This window comes from Cricetulus griseus, chromosome 2 (genome assembly GCF_003668045.3).
Source record: "Cricetulus griseus strain 17A/GY chromosome 2, alternate assembly CriGri-PICRH-1.0, whole genome shotgun sequence".
NCBI classification, from domain to species: Eukaryota; Metazoa; Chordata; class Mammalia; order Rodentia; family Cricetidae; genus Cricetulus; species Cricetulus griseus.
This window is the reverse complement of record NC_048595.1, coordinates 362690330-362715649: the sequence shown is the minus strand read 5'-3', so window position 1 is coordinate 362715649 and position 25320 is coordinate 362690330. Positions and strand designations below refer to the sequence as shown.

At 41.7% G+C, this 25320-nt stretch overlaps 1 protein-coding gene across 1 annotated transcript in view; it reads right to left on the bottom strand.

Annotated features, from left to right (window-relative positions):
• Positions 1–25320, bottom strand: part of Sema5a (semaphorin 5A) — a 263102-nt gene that overhangs the window by 2997 nt on the left and 234785 nt on the right. The window contains exons 15-19 of the mRNA XM_035439159.1: positions 15883–16108; positions 12600–12818; positions 6510–6680; positions 4359–4514; positions 2875–2922 (exon numbers count right to left, since the gene is read on the bottom strand). Coding sequence (XP_035295050.1) covers positions 2875–2922; positions 4359–4514; positions 6510–6680; positions 12600–12818; positions 15883–16108 — 820 coding nt within the window. The remainder of the gene's footprint in view (positions 1–2874; positions 2923–4358; positions 4515–6509; positions 6681–12599; positions 12819–15882; positions 16109–25320) is intronic.

Below are 25320 nucleotides of genomic sequence, written 5' to 3'. Positions count from 1 at the left end.
CATCAATGTGAACATGGAGTGACATCCTTCACTGTAGAGGAAGCCCTTGAGAGTACTAGAGTAGACAAATAGATCTGTCTGAAATCTTCAGGACCTGAGATGTTTATAACTGACACCCCCTGTCCCTGCTTCCTCCCTGGGAGTCTGCAAAGACACCTTCCTTGTGCTCTGTGCCCATTCAAGGTACTGACAACTCAGCAGAAGCTCCATGCTAGCACCAGGCCAGCTCTGCCACTTGTCAAAAGATCACTTGCTACTCTTTATCAATGTACACTAGAACTATGGCCCTAGGGCTCTGTCAGAATCCCATGTCAAGAAGCCCAGGATGAAGTTCAGCATCAAAATATGATACCACGTGATACATGGTAGAAGTTGAAGATATCTCTCACATGCCCTCTGACCCTGAGTTTTCTCCTGTAGTATACTTCTGTCTGTGTCTGGACATTGTTCTAAGAATGCAGATCCCTCACTGGGTTCACTGTCAGCAACAATCAATACATACTCCTAAATGCACCAATAGTGTAGGTCCTACCATAGAGTCCACAGAACTAACAGCTGGATAATCTATTGAGGACATTCTACAAGAATCTGCCACTTCCTGACAATTGAGTGAAGAGTCAACTCAAATCTTCACTGCTAGCTCACTTGTTCAAAGGTAAGATCATAGAGAGACATTACAAGCCTTGGATGTTTCTTGCTTTGTCATAGAGACTGTGATGGGTCAGGACTTGCATCGTGTGACTGTTATATAAGCCATTTCGCACCCTTTGCAACAACAAACACTAATATTGTGTTGTTTTTGTGGAAGATGGAGGCTGTAGTGAAGATAAGCAGGGCTGATTTCATGTGAGCTCTCCTTTTTTGAACATTTTCACTGCTAGGACTCTCCTGAGTCAGTGCCACACACTGCCAAAAAATACTTTCTACTGTACTGATAACTCATATTTCATTGCTGCATATGGAAGATGTACAATGGTCTCCATATGCAGATGTATGTCATCAGTCATATGAATTATTCCTGCAGGTGCCTGGGGAAACTGCGGCCAGCTGACATCTTTATGATGAGATTATTCAGTCTTTGTGTCTCCTGCAACTAAGAATAGCTAAGCTGAAAGATCTCAATGAGAGCACATTCTCTGCAAAGGGGAAAATAGTACCTATAAAATCTCTTGGGATTCTGCACAGTGTGGCTCTTCCCTAAATATGTGCATTGTCTTTTTTAACATGTGTGTGTGTGTGTGTGTGTGTGTGGTGTGGGATGTGTGTGTATGTGTGTGTGTATCTGTGCATATATATGTGTGTTGTGTGTATGTGCATGTGTGTGTATATCTGTGTGTATGGTATGTGGATGTGGTGTGTGTGTGTGTGTGTGTGTGTGTGTGTGTGTGTGTGTGTGTGCATCTGTGTGTATGTGTGTGTGCATGTGTGTGTGTGTGTGTGTATGCATGTGTATGCGTGTGAGTGTGTGTGCATCTGTACACATGCTCATACATATGAGCAGGTAGCATGACAAGTACATGGAGGTCAAAGACAGTTTCTGGAGTCAGTTCTCTTCTTTCACTACATAGGACCTTGTCATGGCACTCAGGCCATCAGTCTTGGTGACAGACATGTTCCCCTACCAATTTCTGTTATAAGCCCATTTTGCCTGGTTTTTGAAAATCAAAGCTAGAATAGAGACCAGCCATTTAGTTGGTTCAGTTGAATTGCTTTCTGTGCAACATTTGATTGATTTTTAACCAATGGAGATAAAACATCTCTAAGCCTCCCCAAACATTCTTGCTGTAAATCAGTTATGCTAAACCATCAGCTTTAGCCTAGGATCCGTCTAACTTGCTTATGCTTGAACATCAATGCCAGTAGCTTGAAGGTTAAAGCAATCAGTTTCCTAAAAAATTCACAGTAATTACACTTTCTGAGACTTAGCCAATAACATCACCAGGTTAGATGCTGGGCTTGCTCAAGGCCGTTAGAGGACTTGCACAGACCCAGCTATCCTGCCAAATGAATAAAAAGTTGAGAGATTCTGGTAGCAAGCCTGGATGGCCAGTCAACTCCACTGAGGTGCTACCTATGTGACCCTCAGGTCTATCTGGACTACTCTAAAGACAGAACACAATTTCTACACTGTTGCTTCCCTAACCCTCAGTTCCTTAAGGTTAGCACACAGTCTGGTCTGTGTCCTGGGGCTGACCAAGAGTATGACCCAGACACAGCTGCTGTGGAAGCCTTCCACACATCTCCCAGGGATCTAATGGGCCCCTTTTCCTATGATGTTTTTAATGTAAAACCCCTGCTGCATTGTTTTACCAGCATGCTATCCCTGAATCCCATACTTATGACATGCGGGCCTGAACCAGGAGCCTCACCTCATTGAGTTCCATGGCCCCCACCTATTCAATACAGATGAAAACTGATGCTTACTTATTCTTCCTTTAGCACAATGGTCAATATAAAGTCTTTGGAAACTTTTATTCTTTACTCAGCTGGCAGCAGAAAGTGACAAGATGACTCCTTGGATCCAAGTCTGATGACAGCATCCCTAGAGAGGCTAGTTTTGAACAGCACCAGAGCCCATGGTGGTCAAACATGTTCTGTGTCTCCCAACTGGGATCTGAAAGTGTTCACTTCCAAAGCCTGTCTCCAAGTGTCTCACACAAACAACTGTAGACGGTGGCAGCTTTGTGAGATGCTCATAGGATATGTCTGTCTTTAAAAGCATTTAGTAACATGTCTGGCATATCATGACCAATATGAGGGGTTGCTCAGGGGCTTCCCTGCCCAGCCACCCATGTCCAACAGCAGAACATCCCTGGAAGAGGAAGGTGGCAATATGTCAGAATTCCAACAAGAGTTCCATTACACAGAACTCACCTCCACACCTTTTCTCTTCTACGCTGCTGGATCTTGCCACAGACACTTCTGGGGAAAAAAAACAAAAACAAAAACAAAACAATCACTATGCATAGTGGAGGTGGGAGGAAAACTTATATCCATGCTTCATTTACAAACACTAATGATTGTGAATTCAGTATAAATCTACGGTTCAAAAGCTTTGTTAATTATCAAATTTGTTGTCTGTTGCTTTATTTTAATAAACCTGTGGTGGGTTTGGCTATGTCACCTTGACTAAGAGAGTATGGTATTCAATACCAATAACGAAAATGCCATGGTCCCTCAGGCTTGAAAAAGAGCAAGTATTGATTTCTGCTATGACATCAGCTAGGGAGCCCCAATCATGTCATCCTGTGTGGTTTTTCTGCTGTTGCATTCTTTATGAACTGAAGGCTGAATCACCAGAGCTCAAGGCAAACTCTACTCAGAAGCCCAGGCGTTCCCTTTCTTGAGACACATGTGAAATCCACAAGCAGGATGTGAATAAGATGGCAGGCCTTCTGAGTGTGTTATCACTTCCGGTGTTTAGAAATGCCAGACTCTCCCACACTGACTGTTCATTAGATAAGAAAAACTGAAAGTATGCTCAACAAAGAGTAACAACACTCACAGGCTGTATATGGTTGAGGTGCCTTCTAAGGGTAGGCTAAAGCTAACTGTTCTGTGTAAAATGTTACTATTGCTTCCACAAGTCAAAAGAAATGAATGAACTGTGCTTCTATAATTTATTTTTTTATTTGAATTGGAAACAAGATTGTTTTACATGACAATCCCAGTTCCCTTCTCCTTCCCATCCTCCCCTACCACCCTCACACTAAAACCCTACCTATCACATATTCTTTCTGCTCTATAATTTAATCTCATTATTTTACACAATAGTTTGGTCTTGACTTTAGTTCACATTATATCCCACAGATGCAGGGTTGTGGTTGTGTTCAGGGAATTATACATAAGTAGAATACCACCCTACAGAGTCATTGCAACAAGTGATTGTCCCCTGTAATAACTAAATGTTGATTTCCCATAAAAAAGACTGTGGCAAGAGGAGCCACCAACCTTATTTTCAAGGTAACATTAATGACAGACACCCATATTCACCAGTATATTGAGTTACACAAAGACAATGACCCTTTTCTCTGTGCAAACAAGCATACAACATTGCCATAGTAAAGTATTTATGCTGATATAGAAACAAGCAATCAGCTGTCAATTTTTGCAATGAAATCCTCACACCACCATAGCATCAATAAACTATATAAGACATGGTGGTAAATTCCAGTCTAACTCTGCAGGTACCTGGGAATCTATATCCCAGTCCCCTTGAAACCACAACAGTTGATAGGATCATTTTTAACTCAGGAGAGGCAGCCTTAAGGAGCAGATAAAAGTCTGATCCAAGGGGTCATTTCCTTTCTGGGTGTTGCAATGACTCAGTTCACCCTGATAAACATCTCTGCCCTTACCTGGGATGAAATTAGAGTCAAACACACATGGCCGACTCTCAGTGGTATTTCCAGAACACTGGCTGCCCACAGGAAACAGAAGAATACACTGCCGAGCACGGACTTGGATGCCAGAGGCATCACACACAGACCAATCGGACCACTCTGACCAACTCTCTACAGAGATCAGAAGAGGAGGAGAGGTGAGGTTACCTAATGATGTCAACAATCACGGTCAAGCCACTCTGTACTCCAGACTTTCACATTGTGTTTTTAATGGCACTATGAATAAATAAGATGTGGTCATAGCTTCTTAGCAATCCAGTAAATTAAATTCACACAAGGATGAGTAAAAGTGCTAAAAATTTTAATCAGATATAATATTTTAAAAGTAAGTGTTCTAAGTCAATATCATTTCAATTCTGTGAATGATTTTATCTAAAATAGTCAACAAGGTAATTCTTGAGACAAACATGAGCTCTGAGAGTCAGAAATCATCAATGCAGACACTGTTTCTTACAGAGTAGCTCCCCTCTCCATTCCAAAGAGGCGCTCTGATTATTTCCCTGACATTAACCCCAGGACCCATGCTAAAACCCCTGATTTCTGAATGGGAATTGAAAGTACCCCTATTTCCTCAATAAAACCAACTCTGCAAAGTGACCAGGCCAGCCAGGCAGAGTTCATTTCACTCCAGGCCTACTGACATGAATCAAATCGAATGCTACATCCTTGGTCAAGGCCAAAAGAAGAGCAATTACAGGAAGTTCTTCCCTAAGGTAGAAGACTTTCTGGAATGCTTTTCAGCCCATCCAGGTATACAGATGCCTAAGTCTCATATATTAAGTTAAGGACTGAGCTCGCCATATTATTTATTCACCAATGTAAGGAGGATATTTTTCTTTTTTAAAATTTTATTATTTTTTTAAAACCTAGAAATTCAAGTTTTGCATTGATCCTCACAAATGGAATGACCTTTTCTCTCAAAGACATAAAAGAATGATTTTTGGAATGGTTATAAGAATTCAGTTTTGAGGCCCATTTTAAATATAGATGGAATTTTCTAGAAAGATCTGTGCATTCACACTGATAAAGTGCTTCACTATCAAAGTTAAATATAGAAGGGCAACTCTTTTTCATCCTATGAGGTCCTGTCTGTCAGAATGCCAGGTTACCTCTTGGGTAAAGGGCTGCCTGGAACATTCTACATCAAACACAGGGCTCAGAGCTCCCCCATCCACAGTCCAGAAGAGGCTCACTTCCTGCTATCACCACTTCTGGTTGCTTGCTTTGCTTTGGTCCTCTGATAGCTGACTGGACTTCAAGCCTTAAATTTTCTGCCCTGCCTTTGAGAATAGCCCTGGCCCTGAGCAAAGTATCCACCTGCAATGCCTCCTGCAATGTCCTCCCAGTCCCTCCCCACCATCTCCCCTTTCTCCTAGATCTACTCCTCCTCTGTTTCCCTTCAGAAAAGAGCAGGCCTCCCAGGGATATCAACCAAATATGGCAAGAAGTTATAAGATTAGGCACACATCCTCAAACCAAGACTGGACTAAGCAACCCATTAGGAGGAAAAGGACCCCCCAAATAGGCAAAAGAGTCAGAGGCAGACCCTGAACCCCTGTTTTTAAGGTGTATTATATTTTCCAAATCATGTAAAATAATAGGTGCATTCCAGGGGAACACCCTGGAATATTTATGGGCTAATCCCAAGCATACAACAAGTGCTGTGCCAAGATAGGCTGTGAGACAAGGAGCCACAGGTGATTCTCTATGCACATCAGGTGGGGGCTCTACAAGTGTTTACTTACTTTCCATTTCTTCCAATCTTCTCTCTCCTCCAGCAAAGCAAGGTGCCACCTGAGAGTCATCCGTGTCACTCATTAAGGTCAAAGGTGGGTTGGGGTATATTTCCCAGGAAGGTAGTATAGATAGATACTCCAACATGTATGCACTTTCTCATTTGTGATGAAAACAGACTACAGTGTGAAAACCATTTTGTTGTAGAGCAAAGTGCTATTAGATCACATTGGGACAACAGTGTGAGATTGACTTTCCATCCATTCCTGTATTTCCAGTACCTACTGTAACTTGCAGTCTTTAACTTCATCACTCATAATTAAGAAAGGTGAGTTTGCACTAAAGCTATACAGTTCCGAAGGCTTTGTGTACCTGGACAGGTCTGTGTGTTGCAGAGGGCCTCCTCTGTGTGCAGTCCCAGGCAGATGTCTCCTCCATAGGCTGGGGCTGGATTCGTACATGAGCGGGTTCTCATGTAGTGTCCACCTCCGCAGGTTGCTGAGCATTTTGACCAGGATGACCAACAGGACCACATGCCATCCACTGGGAAAGGACACAAAAACAACATGTCTAAAGTCCCCACCAGACCAATATGACACAGCTAGAGATAAGATAAGACACATACAAGACAGTGGTATAGCGGGGCATTGGTGGTAAATGCCTTTAATCCCAGCACTCGGTATGCAGAGGCAGGCAGATCTCTGTGAGTTCGAGACCAGCCTGGTCTACAAGAGCTAGTTCCAGGACAGCCTCCAAAGCCACAGAGAAACCCTGTCTCAAAAAAAGCAAAAAAACAAAAACAAAAACAAAAAAACAAAAAACAAGACAGTGGTATACACACCAAGAAGCCACTCATGGTGTGGGGACATCCGAGGTTTCCTATTTGGTGGCAGATGCAGATTTATAGAATCCTTCCATTATCTAGTACCCTTGTTTGTTTTTCAGAAAATATTTCTAAACATATGATTATAAGCAAAGGCATGGCACAGACATTCAAAGTATGTGACTTGAAACTTTTAGTTCAGGAACCATGAATTATGTGCTGTAATAATTAATATGAAACACTCAGCTAGTTCTCACCTTGGCTGGTTTTACTACCTAACTGGCTTGAAATGACCTAAAGCTAACAATCAATAGCTCAGGCAACAGACCTCCCTACAACCCGCATCGTGTCTGCCATCCATGTTGGATTCTGCCCAGGGCTTGAATCACCATTTAATATATCCTAAGTAAGACTGGTTCATGAGAAGATCAAACACCCTGAAGCTCTAGATGCTTATTTCTTCCAAGGAAAGAAAGCAATTAGTTACACAGAACTACTTTTGCTGAAATGAAATTTATATATTAAATAGCTCCATGGACAAGGAAAGAAACTCACTGCCTTTGCAATTCTAGCTAGAAACTCAATGGCTGCCATAAGACAAAAATAGTGATGAAGGAGAGCAAGATAAAGCTGCTTGATTAACCCCCAAATACCACTCACACTGTGGGTGGTCCAGGGGACAAAGTGGAGCATTTACAGCCTCTCAGCTCATGGGAACATGTGGTGCTGACTCCTCAGCCTGCTGAGCCTGGACCTCACAGGTCTACACTGAGGAGCAGTAATGCTTTTCCTCCTCTCAAGGAACATTGAGCAGTCTCTTGAACTCTCTGTCTCCCCCTGTGGACACCGAAGGATACTGCAGATAGAAAGCACACTGTCCTCAGGGTACCATAGGTCTCTCTGTTCTTCTCTGGAGAAGTCACATCTGCCAGAGTCCCCAGTGTGATTCTCTGTGCCCTTCCATCATATGCTCAGTGTTCCTTTTCCCTGGGCCTTGACGAAAGACAAATGGAACGCGCCCAGTTAAATTGGATCAAAAGAACCTACATTTACTGCGCTGGGTTTTATGGGTGTATCAGTACAACTCAAAGTTGCATTTGTCTTATGTGAATACACTTGGCAACAAAATTGCAGCTATTGTCTCTAGCTTTGCCAGGCAAGGTTTGCAATCTAGAGTCTTCACTGATGCATCAAATGTGCCAGGAGGAAAAGTGATTATGAGAAACAGTCACATGCCTCTCAGTTTTGAGATAAATCGTGCAGGAGCAGGTTCAGAAGGGGAAGAATAATCATTTTAGCAATCACTTGTCTTTACCATTATTTACTTGCTTCTTTACTTAAATTAGTGCCACAGGCAGACCCAGAGCATCCAGAATTTGAGATAAGCACTCCATTGCTCAGCTGTATCCCCAGTCCAGCTAAACCCTCATGGGCATGCATATAAAGACCAGAGTAGGAAACTGGGTGTCTTCTACTATCATACTCTCTCTGTCTTATTGTCTTGAGGCAGGGTCTCTCACTGAACCACCATGCTGCCTAGGCTTCCTGGTGAAGGAGCTTTTGGGACCTGCCTATCCCTGCCCTCAATGTTGCTGCTAGAGGAATATGCAGACATGTCCATTCATGTGGATGCTGAGAATTCAAATGCAAATCCTCATGCTTTCATAACAAGTGTTGTGACCACCGATCTGCTTGCAATCTCTGAGAATCTTTTTAAAAAATGACAGTGCGCCTGGCAGTCTGTGGTGGCACGTGCCTTTAATCCCGGTACTCAGGAAGCAGAGGCAGGCAGATCTCTGTGATTTCCAGGCCAGCCAGTTCTACAAAGGGACACAGAGAAACCAAAAATAAATATATAAAAAATGACGGTGCTTTTTTGTAATAGTTCATTAGAACCCAGTACAGTTGAAAACATCACTTTATATGCAAGATGTGCTCTAAGTTAGGTAAAATTATCCTAAATATGGCTTCCTTTGGCCATATAGCTCAACCCCCACAGTGCAGGGGGGTTTCCTACCACCTCATACCTGAGTTACAGGCTATCACATTTTTAGGAATTTTATGGGCAGGAGACGAGAAAGCTGATGCTCACATATGCAACCTCGAATTTGTTAGTCCCTTGGGCAAAGACATGAACAATTCTACAAAGGAATCTTTGCTTTTAAAAGAAATTAGGACATAGTTATTTTAAGATATTCAGGCCATGTACACATAGTCCTGGCTCAACACAAGTCAACAACAAAAAATTTAAACTACCCACAGATGATGCTATCTGAGTGTCCTAAAGATGGACAAGAAATATTTACCCTCAGGGACCAGGACCACATCCAAGCATCTCTAGGACTCCACATGGGCTACTAATGGGCACAAGAAATTAAGTTTGGAGTCTAAGGAAGACAGGGTGATAGAGGGAACTTGGCATTCCTATATCATTCTCCTTGGCTCCAGTTCACAGCCCTGATTATTGTGATATCGCCCACGCTGCCTCCAAACACTCAGGGGAGGAATTTTTCTACATGGGCTGTGGGAAAGAACAACTCTGTGACCTTTCCCAGCATCTTAGCATCAATTTGGCTGGGAAAGTTGTGCAGTCTGAAGAGGAATAGCCTAAGGCTAGAGAAATTCAAGCATAGAGGCCTCTTGGGAACAGCACAAATGCAGAAGCAAAGACATTGAGAATCTCGGCAACAGGTAAATGGAAGGAACTAGAAAACATCATGTTGGGTGGTGTAACCCAGACCTAGAAAGTCAATGTTGCATGTTGTCTCTTGTCTGATGTTCTTAGCTACAAATTGTTAGATGTGAGTGCATAATCTGCAGTAACTATAGAAACCAAGAAAGTTAAAAAGGGACCATTGTGGAGTGGTTGTAATGGGGAGCAATAGGGAAGGGGATCTAGAGTACAAGTGGGAGTGGGAAATAGGGACTTTAAGTAGGGAGAGGGGAGGGAGACAAATAAAGAAGGAATGTAAAATAATAGTAAGATGTCTGAAAAACTCATAAGGAATCATAACTATTAGCTATGTACCTACAAATATCTGCAATACAGGTAAGTATGTATACATAAAATGCAAACGAAATTTTCCCAGATGGGCTGACAATATTCCCTCAGGAGCCATAGACTATCCAACAGAAACCCAGTGACAGGCCTTAAAAACAAAACAAAACAAAACAAAACAAAAAAAAAAAACCCTCTTTTGAGTTGTTGGTCAGGTTGTCCAAGATAATTCCCAAACATTATAGGCTGGTTTTGTTGACCCTAGTTGCCTTCCAGAGATGTAACATAAGTCCCTATTTCTGAAAATACCCATTTACTTCAGACACAGGATCCACAGGATCTGAGCTGATCTGACCCAAAAGCCTGCTTCCTCAGAATGAGTTTTTATGATACCCAGAAGGTAGAAGGGATGTGTCCAAAAGAGACAAGTAACCAGTAGTCCTACTCATCTACGATGCCTATGAACCACAACAATGACTTTAATGATTCTCTCATCCTTCGGGTACAGTAGTGGTACACACACTTTAACAGTTACCGACAGCTCTCTCATTGGACGTCAGGCTGACACAACAAGAGGGAAATCAGGCCTGGTATTGGAAAGCTAGCCAACTACCCAGGACTAGTGAAGTCAGGGATCTGGAGAGTAACATACAACTGTTACTTTATTAAACCAGCATAATTCCCAACTATATTCTAAATATATATACTTAAAGCCATAGATGAGTGCAGTTCACTCATCAAGGGTATTTCTCTTTGTAACAGACAGACACTTGATGGGCGAGGTCCTTCTTTGTATATGTTTGTCTTATTGATTGATAAATAAGGCACTGGTTGGCCAATAGGGAAGCAAGTTAGTTGGGACTAGGAAAGAAGGAGGATTCTGGGAAATGTAGGAAAGGGAGAGAGTCGCCATATGATTCCAGGAAGAGAGGATGCATAAGGACGGCGTCCTTGGTAAGATAGGTCCTTATAAAAATATATAGATTAGAAGTTATGGTTGATAATTAAGACTGAGCTAGCAAATAAGAAATCCTAGTCATTGGCTAGCAGCATTGTAACTAATATAAAATTTTTTGTGTTATTTGGGGCCCTAAATCTGCAGCAGAACCCAGGCAGCTGGCAGAAAGAGTTATCGTTACAGGCACTATTATAGAAAACCACAAGAGATGAAAATACAGAATTGTGGAGTCCAGTCATAGTGGATAACATCTACAATACAACTGTGTACTCAGGCTCAGGTAGAATGGTGGAAGAGGAGGAATATAGGCTATAATAGTAAGATGATTGGGAGTTAAGTATGAGATCGGGAAGTTAAGTGTGAGATCTGGGAGTTAAGCATGTCCTAATAATTTTACAAATTACATCCATAAAATCTCACCAACAAAATGCTATTCACAGGGACAAGGCTATAATAGCTTTAGGACTCTGTGTTAAAGAGCCTGAGACTATGAGAAGGCCAGATGACATACAGCCCTACTAATCACCAGAAGAGAAGCCTGTCCTTAGAGGGTTTCATTCATGGAAAGGTGGGCCCCTCTATGCAAAAGGTGAGATGGAACAGAGCTGGCTGGTGTCACTAGTGTAACACTGTGGCAGCCATGACTCTATGGACTTGGTAGAGGTCATATTGGAAGGGCCCGGTCTATCTGCATCCTGGAAGTAACTAACATGTATTTTGGGAACAACACATATTTCTGAAAACTAGTTACCAGGCTTAGATTGTAAGATCTGCGTATATGCTGCATAGTTTGATGTCAGCTTGACACAAGCTGAAGTCATCTAAGAGGAAGGAGCCTCAATTAAGAAGCTGTTCCCATAAATTCCAGCTACAGACATGCCTGTAGGGCATTGTCTTAATTAGTGATCGATAGGGGAAGGCCCAGTCTATCATGTGTGGTGGTGCTATCCAGGGGATTTTAATCCTGGGTTTTATAAGAAAGCAGGCTGATCAAACAAGGGAGCAAGCAAGGAGGCAGCACTCCTCGAGAAAGCCTCTGTATCAGCTCCTGCTTCCATCAGTTCCTGGTTCCAGGTTCCTGGCCTGTTTGAGTTCCTGCCATAGCTGCTTTTGGTGACAAACTATTATATGGAACTATGAGTGAAATAAACTTGTTCTTCCTCATCGTGTTATTTTGATCATGGTGTTTCATCATAGCAATAGTAAAGTGGTTTATGGGAATTTGTGGTTTCCTGTAAAAAATCAAAGGAGCATAGACATAAATCATTCTACATTTTGTTTCTCTTTGCACATGGAAATATGGGAGGGGAACCTTGCTAGCACTAAGATAGATGCATGCGTGCCTAAATAGAGACCAGAAGAGAATTTTAAACTAGTAGGAATGATTTGGGACTAGACATCAAGGGTGGCTTAGGAATCTAAGCCTCTTCAGTTATACCTGCTTCTATCATCCTGTCTAGTTACCAACAGGTACCACCATCACCCCACACATTTTCTTAAGAACATACCTCTCATATATATATATATATATATATATATATATATATATATATATATATATATATGAGAGAGAGAGAGACGAGAGAGAGAGAGAGAGAGAGAGAGAGAGAGAGAGAGAGAGAGTTCTCCAGTGGCTACATGCACACGACTTTCCCAGTCTTTTTTACACCGTGATCCACTTACCTGGGCAAGGTAAAATGTTGCATTCCTGGAACTCCAGGGATGGGCCAAGGCATGGCATGCCCCCATACTTGGGTTCTGGGTTGTTGCAGACACGCTTCCTGTTCCGAATGCCCCTGCTGCAATCTCGGCTGCATTGCGACCAGGAAGTCCAGGCTGACCAGGCCCCGTTAACAGTATGGGCAGAGTATCTGCCAGCTCGTAGAAAGTCTGCAGACAGTCCTGCCAAGGAAACGCAAGATGTGACTCGCAGGAGTTCTTACTCCTGTATAGTCTGTGTGCTTCATATCTAGAATTACTCTAATAGTCACCTGAATCCTCTTCACACCTCACAAGCCCAACACCGCCCCCCCTTTTAGCAGAATGGCAGCCTCCTGTAACTCAGGCCTCTTTCATAAGTTACTATCTAATTAGGATGTGCATGGCATTTCATCTGAGTGTGCTACACATTTGTAGCCTGCAAGTCCACACTGGCAATTCTCCTCTTTGTAGACACCTCTAAAGAACGCCCCCTGCTTCACTTCCTTTGGGAGTTCTAGTGAAAACTATCTTCATGCATCATGGGGCTGGTGCTACAGGAAAGACACTCATCTGGAAAAGGGACACAGCTTAGACTTGCTCCTTCGCAGTTAACCTTTTCAGTGTGGAGCCATGCTGTAAAGTGAGCAGAGTTCATCCCTCTTGAATCACAGGCCATGGAGACAATGATTTGCCCCTGAGAGCTGACCCAGATCCATCCCTGAAGAAGCTTGCCAGGTGTCCTATGATGTTGCAATTATGCTTGCTAACAAAGAGGTACAGTAGGGAGTCGGGTGCTGGTGGGGGGTGGGGTGAGGACGGATGAACATTATAAGGATACATGAATTGTTTTTTGAAGACCCTTTGCATGTCAGGACTGCTCTGAGCATTTGAACCTATTCAATCAGACTCAGTCAAAATTTGCTTAAAGAAGATGCAGCCTGACTTACAATATTAAACCCAGTCAATGTCTCTCAGATAGTGATATTTTCACACCTTGTTAGCTCTTTGGTGAGGTGTTGGGAAATTGCTCTCCCAAGCAAGGAACACCCAACACCCATAGCCATTCCTGAGCAACTCTCTGGTTTGGTGAAGTGCAAGCAGGATGATCTTCTGAGACAAGGCATTAGGAGCAGATATCTGAAACCAGCCAGTGTCTTGTGGGTTATCAATAAACAAACAATGATGGACAATTATGTCTCCTCTTTTGTGGTCAGAAGCACATGAGTCCAATTTTCAGTTTTCAAGACATCAATAACACCATGTGAAGATTAATAAGAACTCAAAGCCATCAAAACATAGACTATTTGCATTTCTGTATACCATAGTCAATGCTTACAGTTTTAATAAAATAGAAGCTATCTTTTTTATAAATGTGCTTTGACAAAAATTTATACATTTTTATAAAGTTTTTTAAAACATAAAATTTTTCATGAATAATCTATGTTATTAACATTTAAATGTACTAGCTTTGGTTTTATTTGTATCTGAGAATGAAAAGATTAAAGAAATACATGTTTGGAGAGGAAAATAAAGTCAATTGAAAAGATATACCATGCTTCATTTTCAACATTTCACTTTGGTGGCACAGTAAATAAATGTCATGGCCTGCATATAACGGTGTAAGTAAACTGGTAAAAAAAAGGTTGCCATACTCAACAAGTAAAATGAAGGAAGATCAGTTAAATAACTTAAGATGAACAATCAGTAATATTTTAGGATATATGTGTTTTCCACTTAGACTTCACAAGACTTTGTAGGGCATAGCTGTTTTTAAAACATTATATGTGATATAATTAAGATACTATTTGTGATATAATCATAGGATATAATGGGAAAACACTGAAATAATATCTGAAATTCATCTTCAAATTCTCATATTTTATCCTGCAATCTTGATTAAAATGAGATGACCCTTTACAGAATGTGCATTTTTCACCTGGGTCTCCTGTTACCCTTCTCTTGGAATTTCTAAGTAAATCTTTTCTTCCAGAAACAGCAGGTTTTTATAAAAAGAAGCCAGAGTGGATGTTATTTGCTGCTCCTATTTCAGGTGATGGTTTTAGTTTTAAGTTGTGCATTTATTTCCACAAGACCCTTCTTCAGAGTAGAACATTTCCCTTTTAAGAAACACCTGTATTCTGTTGTTCATTAAAACAACCGTGTCAAGTTGAACTGTAGCATGGGCAATCTGAGACATGTCAATACCTTCACATACAGAGGATGGAGTGGGGGGCTTTGGAAGTGACTAGTGCTTGATAAGAAATGTTGCTCCTCAGGTAGCCAGGCAGACTACCTGCTCACAGAGAAGACCTGGGTACCTGAGACACAGGATGGGCAGTGTGGCCCATCTCTTAGAGCTTGATTGGGACAGGACAAACCCACAGAGTCCTCTACCAATGCGACTTATCCGACCCACCCTGTGTCTGAAGTCAGTCTATGGACACCAGCACTCATGCTGGGAGAATTAAGTAAGATCACACTCACGGAGCACTAAGAAATGTTCGTGAATGTTTTGTCATTGATGTAACTGTCTTTCTTACGATGCCTTCCTCTGGACTCTTTTCTATGAGTGTCTCTTTCCTTTTAAGAACTAGAATATATTTTGTGCAATGAGATAAAAGTATGTAAAAGAAGGAAGAAGAAAGCAAATAATGAAGCATGGGGAAAAGGCTCAACCATTCCTGCAGTGTCCAGGAGTGAACTCCAGAAGAGACCTGCTGGAGATGCTGTCATGGGCAGTGTCCAGGCTAGGCAGGGCACAGGGCTGGATCTGCGTTGGCTCTCCACACCCACATTCCAAGCATTCACAAAACCACAAGGACAGAGAATTATCAGCATAGTTGGATCCAATGTTCAATTTAACAGACAAATTACTTTATAGTCTACTTTAGCATCCTCTTACCTGTTGTCAGAACAGGGTTTCTTAGTATAATAGCCTTAGCGTCCTGGAACTCACTCTGTAGACCATGCCTGCCTTGAATTCACAGAGATCTGCCTGCATCTGCCTCCCCAGTGCCGGTGTTAAAGGCATGTGCCACTATTTCCTGGCCTTTTTAAAAGGGGAAAATCTAATTTTCAGCTACTATTTTTATGACAACTATGCTTTCATCATATTATCTTATACTAAATCAATCTCACAAAACTATTCTGGATCCACCATAGGCAAAACATTGTTTGATCTGGGGCTCCCCCTAGTCTTCCATTTCCTTAGAGACAAGGTCAATGGCTTTGCATGGAGTGGCCAGCCCCCACAGAGCCTCCTTACCATCTGTGGAGCAGCCGCTGGTGCCATCACTGGAACAGTACCGCATCTCAATCCTCTGCCTCCCCACTTCCAGCAAGTTTGGGTCTGGCAGGCGAGCTTTACAGGTGTATCGGAACCGTTGCTCATAGTGACCACCATTGTCCGAGATGTTGACAGGTGTCCATGGGGTCCACGGTGTGGTCTTCTTCAGCTCTGGGCATGCATTGGTGTTACAAGGCTGGTACTCCTGGAGGAGAGGATGGATAACACATCTTACCCTCCCTTCCCTGCACCCAGCACACAGCTAGCTCAGGGGACTCCTTTTATGGTATGCCCTGGGTCTTCAGAACTTTGGGGCCTAAGACACTGGAAGCTACTTCACAAAATCAAAACCGTATTTATGTTAAGCTGTCACTTAACAGACAGAAACCTGTGGTTTCTCCTGTATAGATAATGAAATTGAGAAAGTAAACAAGTTTGCATGTGAAAATAAAAATAAAAAACATGGCAACTACCTAAAATGACATGTTCCCTTTTTCTAAAAGTTACTCAAAATGCTTTTTGTCTCGGTTTTGGTTTAGCTGTCTTACTAAAACCTTAGGACCAGAATATGCTGTTTGGACTGCAGGTGATTTAATTTGAGAATAATGGACACTAGAAACCTTGGGAGAAGATTGACAGCATTGTAGTGTGGAAGTACCCACGCAGCACAGGGCATGCCGGGCACCCGGTAAGGTTTCCTTTCTACTCCCCGTATGACTCTGTGACGTTTCTCAGCTTCTCCTCCATCCTGCCATGCCCACATATAACCACAGCTTGAGGGGTTTGGGAGCTCAGTGGAGATTTGAAGATCTATAAAGTGAGACGCACTGTGGGATGGGGTGTAAACAGGACACAGGGGATAGAAAGGTGTCTGGCGTACTTACTTAGGCACTGTGCAATAAATACTATGGATACCGAATGCATAGTAAGGGTAGACCCTTGAGGCAGTTCTCTGTCCCAATTCCTCCAATGAATACTAAGGTTATTTCACCAGGAGAAAACTAACAACACAATGCATCTACTTATGGCCATACTGTAAAATTTCAAATTTAGGTTAAATTAAATATAAAGTAAGAGCTAAGCCATTTCCAGGACATAACAGCAGCATTGCACTCACAAACTCGCAGTGGCTGTGGCTGTGTGCATGAGACCTGCACAAGATCAAGCCAGAATGGATAACAGAGAGGCTAGTGAAGATCTATTGGAAACTGATGGCTGTAGGGGGAAGGAGTCAGTTTTTTCAGGGATGTGACTCTTGAGAGGCTACCCATGTTCCTGTGGATGCTCCTATACTCACATGTATGTAGCAAAGTCCACATTAACTGGACACAGCAGGCTTTTCTAAAAATGGAGCACGTGAAATTTGGGGGTAGAATGAGGTGGGGAGACAGGAAGAAGTGAAGGGGAGGGAATTTGGGATAGATTAGATAAAGAAACATAACTCTCGTATGAAATCCTCAAAGAAAAACCAATGGACAAGCAAACATAGGTACATTGTATGCTCTGTATTTCTGGGCTAGGCCTTCCTTTCATTTTTATTTCTTGATGGGGACATCATCATTTTTTCTTAGATGGCTTCCTGTTTGCTGCAGTAAATTCTGTACTGGCATTCTTAAGTAAGGTCACCTTCAATACAAACATCCAGGCTTTGTTACCCTCACATAATATCTGCATGTGTTAATCTATGCGTAAAAAATCCACGGTAGAGATTTTAGGTTGAGAATGAATTTCCTTCAGAGAGGAACATTTCCTGTGTTCCTATCTTCCAGTGACACAGCTGAGAAGTACAATGTTAGCTGATCAGCTACCTGTGTTTGCATCATTTTGCAAAACTATTCTAACTTATAAACTGATTTTAATTTATAAAACCTTATAATTTTTTTCATGTTTTAGAAATTTTCTTCATGGCTTTGATATGCAATCTCTAGCCCCCTCCTTTGTTCTTGTTGGAATTTCTATCATCATTCAACTTTGACTATCTCATCTTTTATCTCTTATTTTTTTTTTATTTCATTATCCCCGCTTACATTTTAGGGGAGTTACGAATTCATTCCTTTCTGTACTGTTTCCATAAATAGTTTGGACATAGAGAGCCAACTTTTCTTATCAGCCTGGACATTCCTGAAACACAGTTTCTAAATGCCAACCAATAGGCAACTGAGGAGCAGGTCCCTCTAAACTCGAAGTCTGGGTTGGTGGCCATGTTAACTCTTTTCTGCACAGGTCCATCTCTGTCAGTCTAGATTCATTTACTTTTTCAGTGAAAACAATGAAGCCTGGTTCTTATTTTTACTGTGTTTCTGGGGTTAGGGCTTGGAAAACCAATCTCCCTAATATAGAACTAGTGAGTTTCTAGCAATGGTCACCCCTGCGTGCCCGTGACAGTAGCTGAAACTGAAAGGCTAATACACTCTCATTATTGTTCTAATTATTCTAAGTAGTCTTCTCATCATTTTCTTCCTTGTCTACAGTGAGAAATACTCAGGAGGTATGCTTTTAACACAAGAGGAATTTAACACAGAATGTTTAAAACCACTATAGGTGTTTCTCTGACTTGATCTCCATATCCATTCCTACCAGTTCACATCAGCCTCACTCCAACCAAACTATAAAGATGGATGACTTAACTTTTCTCTGTGGATGGAAAATTTTGGATGCTGCCTCTTAAACAGATGAATAGACCCAATGAATTCTCTAAACCCACTTGGGCAAGGAGGTGGATGCAGCATGTGCAAGTTCTGTCTTGAACTTGGCATAGAGGTTGTCAGACAATGGGGAATAAGCTTGGTGCCTGTCGTTAGGGGTTGCTGGATCGAGAGAACCATACAACACTATTGTCGGATGCCTCATGTCAGCTTGGCTGGGTAAGCATTCAGGAATTACCTTGACTTAAAAAAAAAACATGGGGGTGTTGACTTGTGACCTGTGCAGTTCTTAAGCATTAAGAGCTTCAATGCTGCTTGCAGAACAGTTATGGTTTTATACCCATGAGATTACTCCCAATCAATAATCCCTAGCTTCTTTTCATCAGATGATATTCAACCTTTGAAATCGGTGCCTGGCACTTGCATTGGAAAGTGAGTGCCGGTGTCTGGGCTGGCATGTGTCATAAGGACAGAATGCCACACATCCGTACAAGTGAGTTTGGCTGCTCAATTTGGATTCATTATACCCAAGTCTCCAACAATGCATCTGTCTCCATGTTTGTGTCTCCTCAAAAATTTAGCATGCAACTCAGAACTTGGCTCACCTGCCTCTGAGGCTGGTTCATGCTTTGCATTTTGTGTGAATTATCTGATTATAAAAGGCTAGGAAACAGTGAGACCAATCTGTTTTATCTTAATTCCCCAAATTAGCCAGCGATTCAATTTAATTGTAACCCTGAGATGGTTTAACTGAATTTGCATGCTACAGTTTACTATGGCAATGACTCTCCAAATTTGAAGGCAATGTGAATGGCTAGCATGCCAGCAAACAGTAAAGAAATATTGACTGTTTTAAAAAAAACAATTTAAGGAGTTGTTATTATTGGCCGAACACCAGTCTTACCATTCTGGTAGAAATTAATAGATAGGAATAGCTACTAAGGCAGTTTTTAGAAACTCCTTCTAATGTGCCCCCCCCATGATTCTCCCAGTCAGCAAGAATAAAACCATCCATTTAAAATTTTAATCCAGAAATCTGTGAGATACTCAGTGCCCTCTGCCCGCTTGTCTGCTAAGTCTCATACGAGTAGCCTCCTGAGTTCATTTCCTGACCCCATCCTAACCACCTCTCTTCTCTTTCAGGAGAGGATGACCATCGCTCATCACTTCAGGTTCCTGTTACAGAAAAAAGGCATGCACTCCACTAATCCTTAATTATCTGTCTAAATTCTGCCTCCATTGCTACACCAAAAGTTTTCAGGGAAAAAAGAACCTTAACATTTTTATCTCACACTACCAGTTTCAAGCAATTAGACAATTTGCTTGGTGAATGGGCAAACCATATTGAACATGGTTCAGACAAGCCTATTCAAGGGGGAATTTGCATAAATTTGGGGAGCAAATACAGATGGTTAAGTGGAGCCTCCTGTTTTGCTGTTTACTTTTCCTTTGAAAAATCTAAAACAGCTTACAGATTAAAAGTGAAGTAGAAAGATGGAGATGATCCAAGAAGCAGTTTCATGCCGTATGCACAGCACAATGCAGGAGCAGGATCCTTGAAGTCATTGCATCAGGTGCTGAATATACAAACCGATTCATGCTCGTGTGGGATACTTGTGGTTTCTGTGTGCATCTATCAAGTTCTCATTCAATAACTTAACTTGGCATGCAGACACAGAAAGCCAGCCTTCATAAAAGAAACAACAAATCAATCCAATTGTGTTAACAAACTGCCCAAGTGTGGGCACCTATGCAGGCCAATAGACCTGAGACCACAAAGAAAAGATTAAAAGGGAGTTCTGAGAATTAGTTTAGTGGTACCTAGGATGGTAGGCAGGTAAGGAAAGTCATTGATTCAGACAAACATGGTCACAGAGTGGCCAGATCACCACCAAAACAGAGCAACAGAAATTAAGTCTTTTGTCAACATAGCCCAAGGTAACATAAAACAACAATTTTTGGAATGCTAGGTATCAGTGAATGTGAGAATTATTACCACATGATGGTAAAAAAAAAAAAAAAAAAAGGAAGGAACTTCAGGTGGACAGCAACAGTCCTGAAGATGTTTCCATATAGGGGCACAGGAAATGGAAAAGAATCTCAGGTTCAGACCTGAAAAGAAGTGGAGGGGATGGAGATGGGATCTGGGAATGCTAAAATGGCTATACCTAGAAAGGAGAGATATGCCCAGGAAAAACAAAACAAAAACAAAAAGCAAAAGCAACCAACCAAAGAAACAAAAAACACCAGAGATACAGACAGCTCCTCTTCCAACCATTCATTCAGATGAGTGAAAATGAGTAACAGATGGTAAGAAAGATCAGAGGTAAGGAAGACCTAAAAAAAAAAAAAACCCTACCTGGGAAAGAATGGCATATCCAAAAAGATTGAACACAAGCTGGGGTGGATAAGTTTTGACTTCTCAGGCTATTTAGGTACCAAGGAGAACCTATCTTCTTCAGGGAGGAAAAGTTCCCCGAGACTAAATGTTGCCCTGCTCCAATGAACAGTTGTAAAAGGAAGAACCCAAACCATCAAACTGGATTTGCATAATTTAACTATATCCCAGCAAAGGACTCTGGTAATTTTTTGTAATAAAAACAGCACAGAAGTAGGTCAAACTCATAATATCAAGCATCCATTCCAAAAATTAGGGTTTAAAACAAGTTCAAACCCCACAACCTATTATGAAAATCAGTCAGTTGAAACTGATGCAGAAACAACGCAGGTGACTGCACTCGATAACACTGATGGGCTCTTAACTTTGTTCCACCTGCTTCACATGCAAGGAGAAAGACTGAACATATTAAGCAGTGAGCTGAAGGGCATGAGGAAGTGTGATGGCGGCATGCTAACTGCTTACAGCACTTGCAGATTATTGCAAAGGACAGAGAGAACCCTGGATTACTTCATCAGAGCAACTGTAATATGACATCAAAACCAGACGGAGAGTCTGCAGAGAATGAAGTTTCAAGCGTGCATCATCAAAGATGCAGATGAGAAAGTTCTTAACAAGACTTTACTAAATCAAATGCAAACATGCCTGTGTCTACATACTGTGTGCATGCATAGCAATTCCTTGCACATGCTGACATCACAGTATTTTTCATGTCTTTAGTACTTGGATGTTTCCAACTGAATAGACCCATTAAGTCATCGTAGGTAAATGCTTCATAAGTATAAAGCCTTGACTATCCTTTCCACTGTCATTTGGACAAGCACCTTTGGTGTGTCATGTGTGTTCCAATGATAATATCTGACCTTACATAAGTGGCACTGTTTTCCACCACCTAATCAGCCAGCATTGCAACTTCATGCCACAGCATGTGTGTGTATGTGCATGCATGAGTGAACACATTCCTTATCCTTTAAGATCACATAATTCCTTTGTAATCAATTTTGTTGTCCACTGTGAATTTGCATGCTGGTTCAGGCCCTGAACACGAAGGAGTCACAATCACCTTCCATAGGAACTGGAGTGCCACACAAGTCACTGAGTGGAGGTAGAAGAGCAAGCCTTCCGGTAAGTTCTTACTCCACATATAATATTCTTCTGTCATTAGACATTGGGAACTCCTCATCACCTGCCAACCGAGGACTCAGGCATGTTGGTCTCCTAATACCTAGAAGCTTTTACACACCAAGTCTTGGGTTTGGATAGCTGCTCCAAACACCAAGTGCATGCCTTTTCATTGGGCTCAGAACATGAAAGGACACCCAAATGATCAACACTAACACTAAACCCAGTGCCCACTGGTCACACACAGTGGTGATGTATAGAGCCTAAAGGCTGTTCAAGCATTCTTGCTACACTGTTAATAGCCATAGAAGCACAATGGAAAACAAAGAAACTGTGAAGATTGCATTGTGGCTGAAGTGAATGGTTTTATACAGGGAACAACCCACACTTTGCCTGTCCCTCACAGCAGTGACATTTCATTGTAGTCTCTCTGGGTAGCTGTATACCTTATAAAGACTCATAGGCTTTATAATTTAAAATCAGCACACAAAGTGTTAGGTGTCATTATGGCATTTTCAAATAGTGTGAATTAGTAAATTCTCCACCCTCACCCCCCACATACCTCCCATTTGTATCTTCCCCTAGTCTCAATTCCACTTTTAGTGGAACAAACCCATAGTCAGCACTATTCTAAACAGGGGAAACATAAGCTATTTGCTTTAAAAGCAGGAAAGAGAACTGAGTGCCCATTCTGATTTCTCTAATTCAATTTAGTGATTGGAGTCTTAGGTACAACAGTAAGGCAAGGGAAAGACATGAAAGGAGAAACAAAAAGGGGCTTGCTAACAAAATAATTTTACTGTTAAGGATTCCACAAGAAAACTCTTGAATATAATAAACATCTTCAGTAAAGTTGCAAAACAACACACAGCCTATACCACACTAGCCCTCCTAGGTCTTCATTGTGTCACTTATCTGCAAAGTAGTCTCACTGGCCTGTTAGCTTCCATGACACAACTGGGGAGGGATGAGCCTCATAGCTATTCAAGCATGCTACACCCACTTGAGAGTCTGAATTGAGCCTAACATCTCAGGGGCTTCCATGGTAAAACCTGGGAGTGATGGGTGTTACAATGGCCCCGAAACAGGTATGATGTAGCCTAGAATTCACTTCCTACCAGCATCCAGTCTGGATTCTTTCAGGTGCAGAATAGCAAATAATAACTGAATTTATTTCTTACAGAGAAAGGATGTAGACTGTGTGTGTGTGTGTGTGTGTGTGTGTGTGTGTGTGTATCTGTGTGCAGCAGAATATATATGTATGCACATAACAGTAAGCTGGTTTTCGTTCTTCCACAATGCTTTAGACATTCTTTTCTGTACTACTGTGGTAGACAGATCAAGAGAATAAGAAAATCAATGATGCTGCTGGAATCCTTCTTTATTGCTAAGGCTGTGATTTGTAGGTGCTTTTGCTTCTACAAAGTTACATCTCAAATGAGAAGATCTATCTATCTACTTTATTCTCTCACTGAAATGGCTTTAAATTCTTAGTCTCCAGGAATGGAAGTCAAAGATGCAGACATCTTGCAATGAGGTGAAAAAGTCCCTTTGGGTAAAAGTGAACACCTAGCCTTGAGGGAGGTAATTGGTGACCTTGAGCTCAGTTGCCCGTCCTTTCCTTGGATGCATGTGTTCTTTCAGGAGAAATATTTAGCATGCTACACCCACTTGAGAGTCTGCACAAATTTTAATCATTCATATGCAGAATCTTGAGGACTTGTGAATGAGATAAGGTGAGGTTGCGTTAATGAGATGAATCTTTGACAGGAATCTCTTGGATCTTATCTTTAAAAGAATACCTAGGAACCATCATCCCAGATTATTATACGGAAATAAATGAACCCAGACCAAAACAAAAGCTGTGTAGTTTCTTACCAGAAAAAAAAAGATGTTGGCTGTTCATGGTTCAACATACTTAAAGCCTTCTTCATTTATAAAGTTGTGAATGGCTGTATGTTTGGATGCAATGGGTTGGACAATCCCACATGAAACCATAGAAACAGCTTGTCTATAATAGTTCATCTGCCATAGGCCCCTTGACAACCTGATTATTGCACCACAGCTCTGATCTGAAGAGAGCTTTCATGGTGAGCAGCCACTCACACAGTGTGAGATGCAGGTTCTAAGAAGCCTTCAGGGTTCCTATTCCATAGGCCCCACAGTCTGCATTACCCTCTTCCCTAGAACATTGGTGAGATCTGTGAGATGATGGTGGGTACTAATGTCCTCTATTAGGTCATACAACCTATGGTCTCCTAAGAGTAGACTGGAGGGAGATTTTTCTGCTTTCTGAAGAACCAAGCTTCCTTTAACAAAGCTTTTCCTGATTTGTGTCTCTATACAGAGCTAATTGGTGCCATAGAAACACTCAAAAAGATTTGCTTTTCTGACTTTATTTGAATTTATCAATTGTAAGAAACATTTGTCTTCATTATGGACATCTCACACTATACTCTTACCATCTTAAATTCCCTATTGTCATATCCTGTCTCCTGCCCCAGCTGTTCCCCTTCTTCTACCTCCAAGCCCCTTCTATCCATAAAGACAACTTTTGTTAAGAAAGACCAAGAATGGTGGTGCACGCCTTTAATCCCAGCACTCGGGAGGCAGAGGCAGGCAGATCTCTGTGAGTTCGAGGACAGCCTGGTCTACAGAGCGAGTGCCAGGATAGGCTCCAAAGCTACACAGAGAAACCCTGTCTCTAAAAACCAAAAAAATAAAAAAAAAGACCAAGAAACTCTGGCTTAAACAAAGATACATGGGATTCTTAAAATGAGAAATAACAGAGATGGCACAGGAACTGTTGGTTCTCAGAGACACCCATCAGAATCAAATCAGGACCATGACTACAGCAACCCAGCTAAGAGCCCCCAGACATAATGCTATGTTAGGATAAACAAGTTCTCCAAGGGACCAGTGATGCTGTTGTAGGGCTGATTTCATTGGTTCAAACAAAAAGTAGGGCTATAGCCCTATAGAGTGAGATTGATGGAAGTTAGTGTTTTCTGCTAAATGCATGTAGAATTTCAATATTGAGAATGGAGCCATTTCTTTATAAAATTTTTAGCCTATTAACTCAACATTGTGATGCGGAAAGCCATCTAAATCATCTTCTCCTCCTTCATGACTTCCCAGTGAGTGAGGGATGTGCAGGGAAGTGGTAATCTTTCCAACCAATCGGTTTTCTCTTCTGAGTAAGTTTTTTCCAGTTTGCCAAAGAAGAAAGGTTGGCCAGTCTTTACTCTGAAA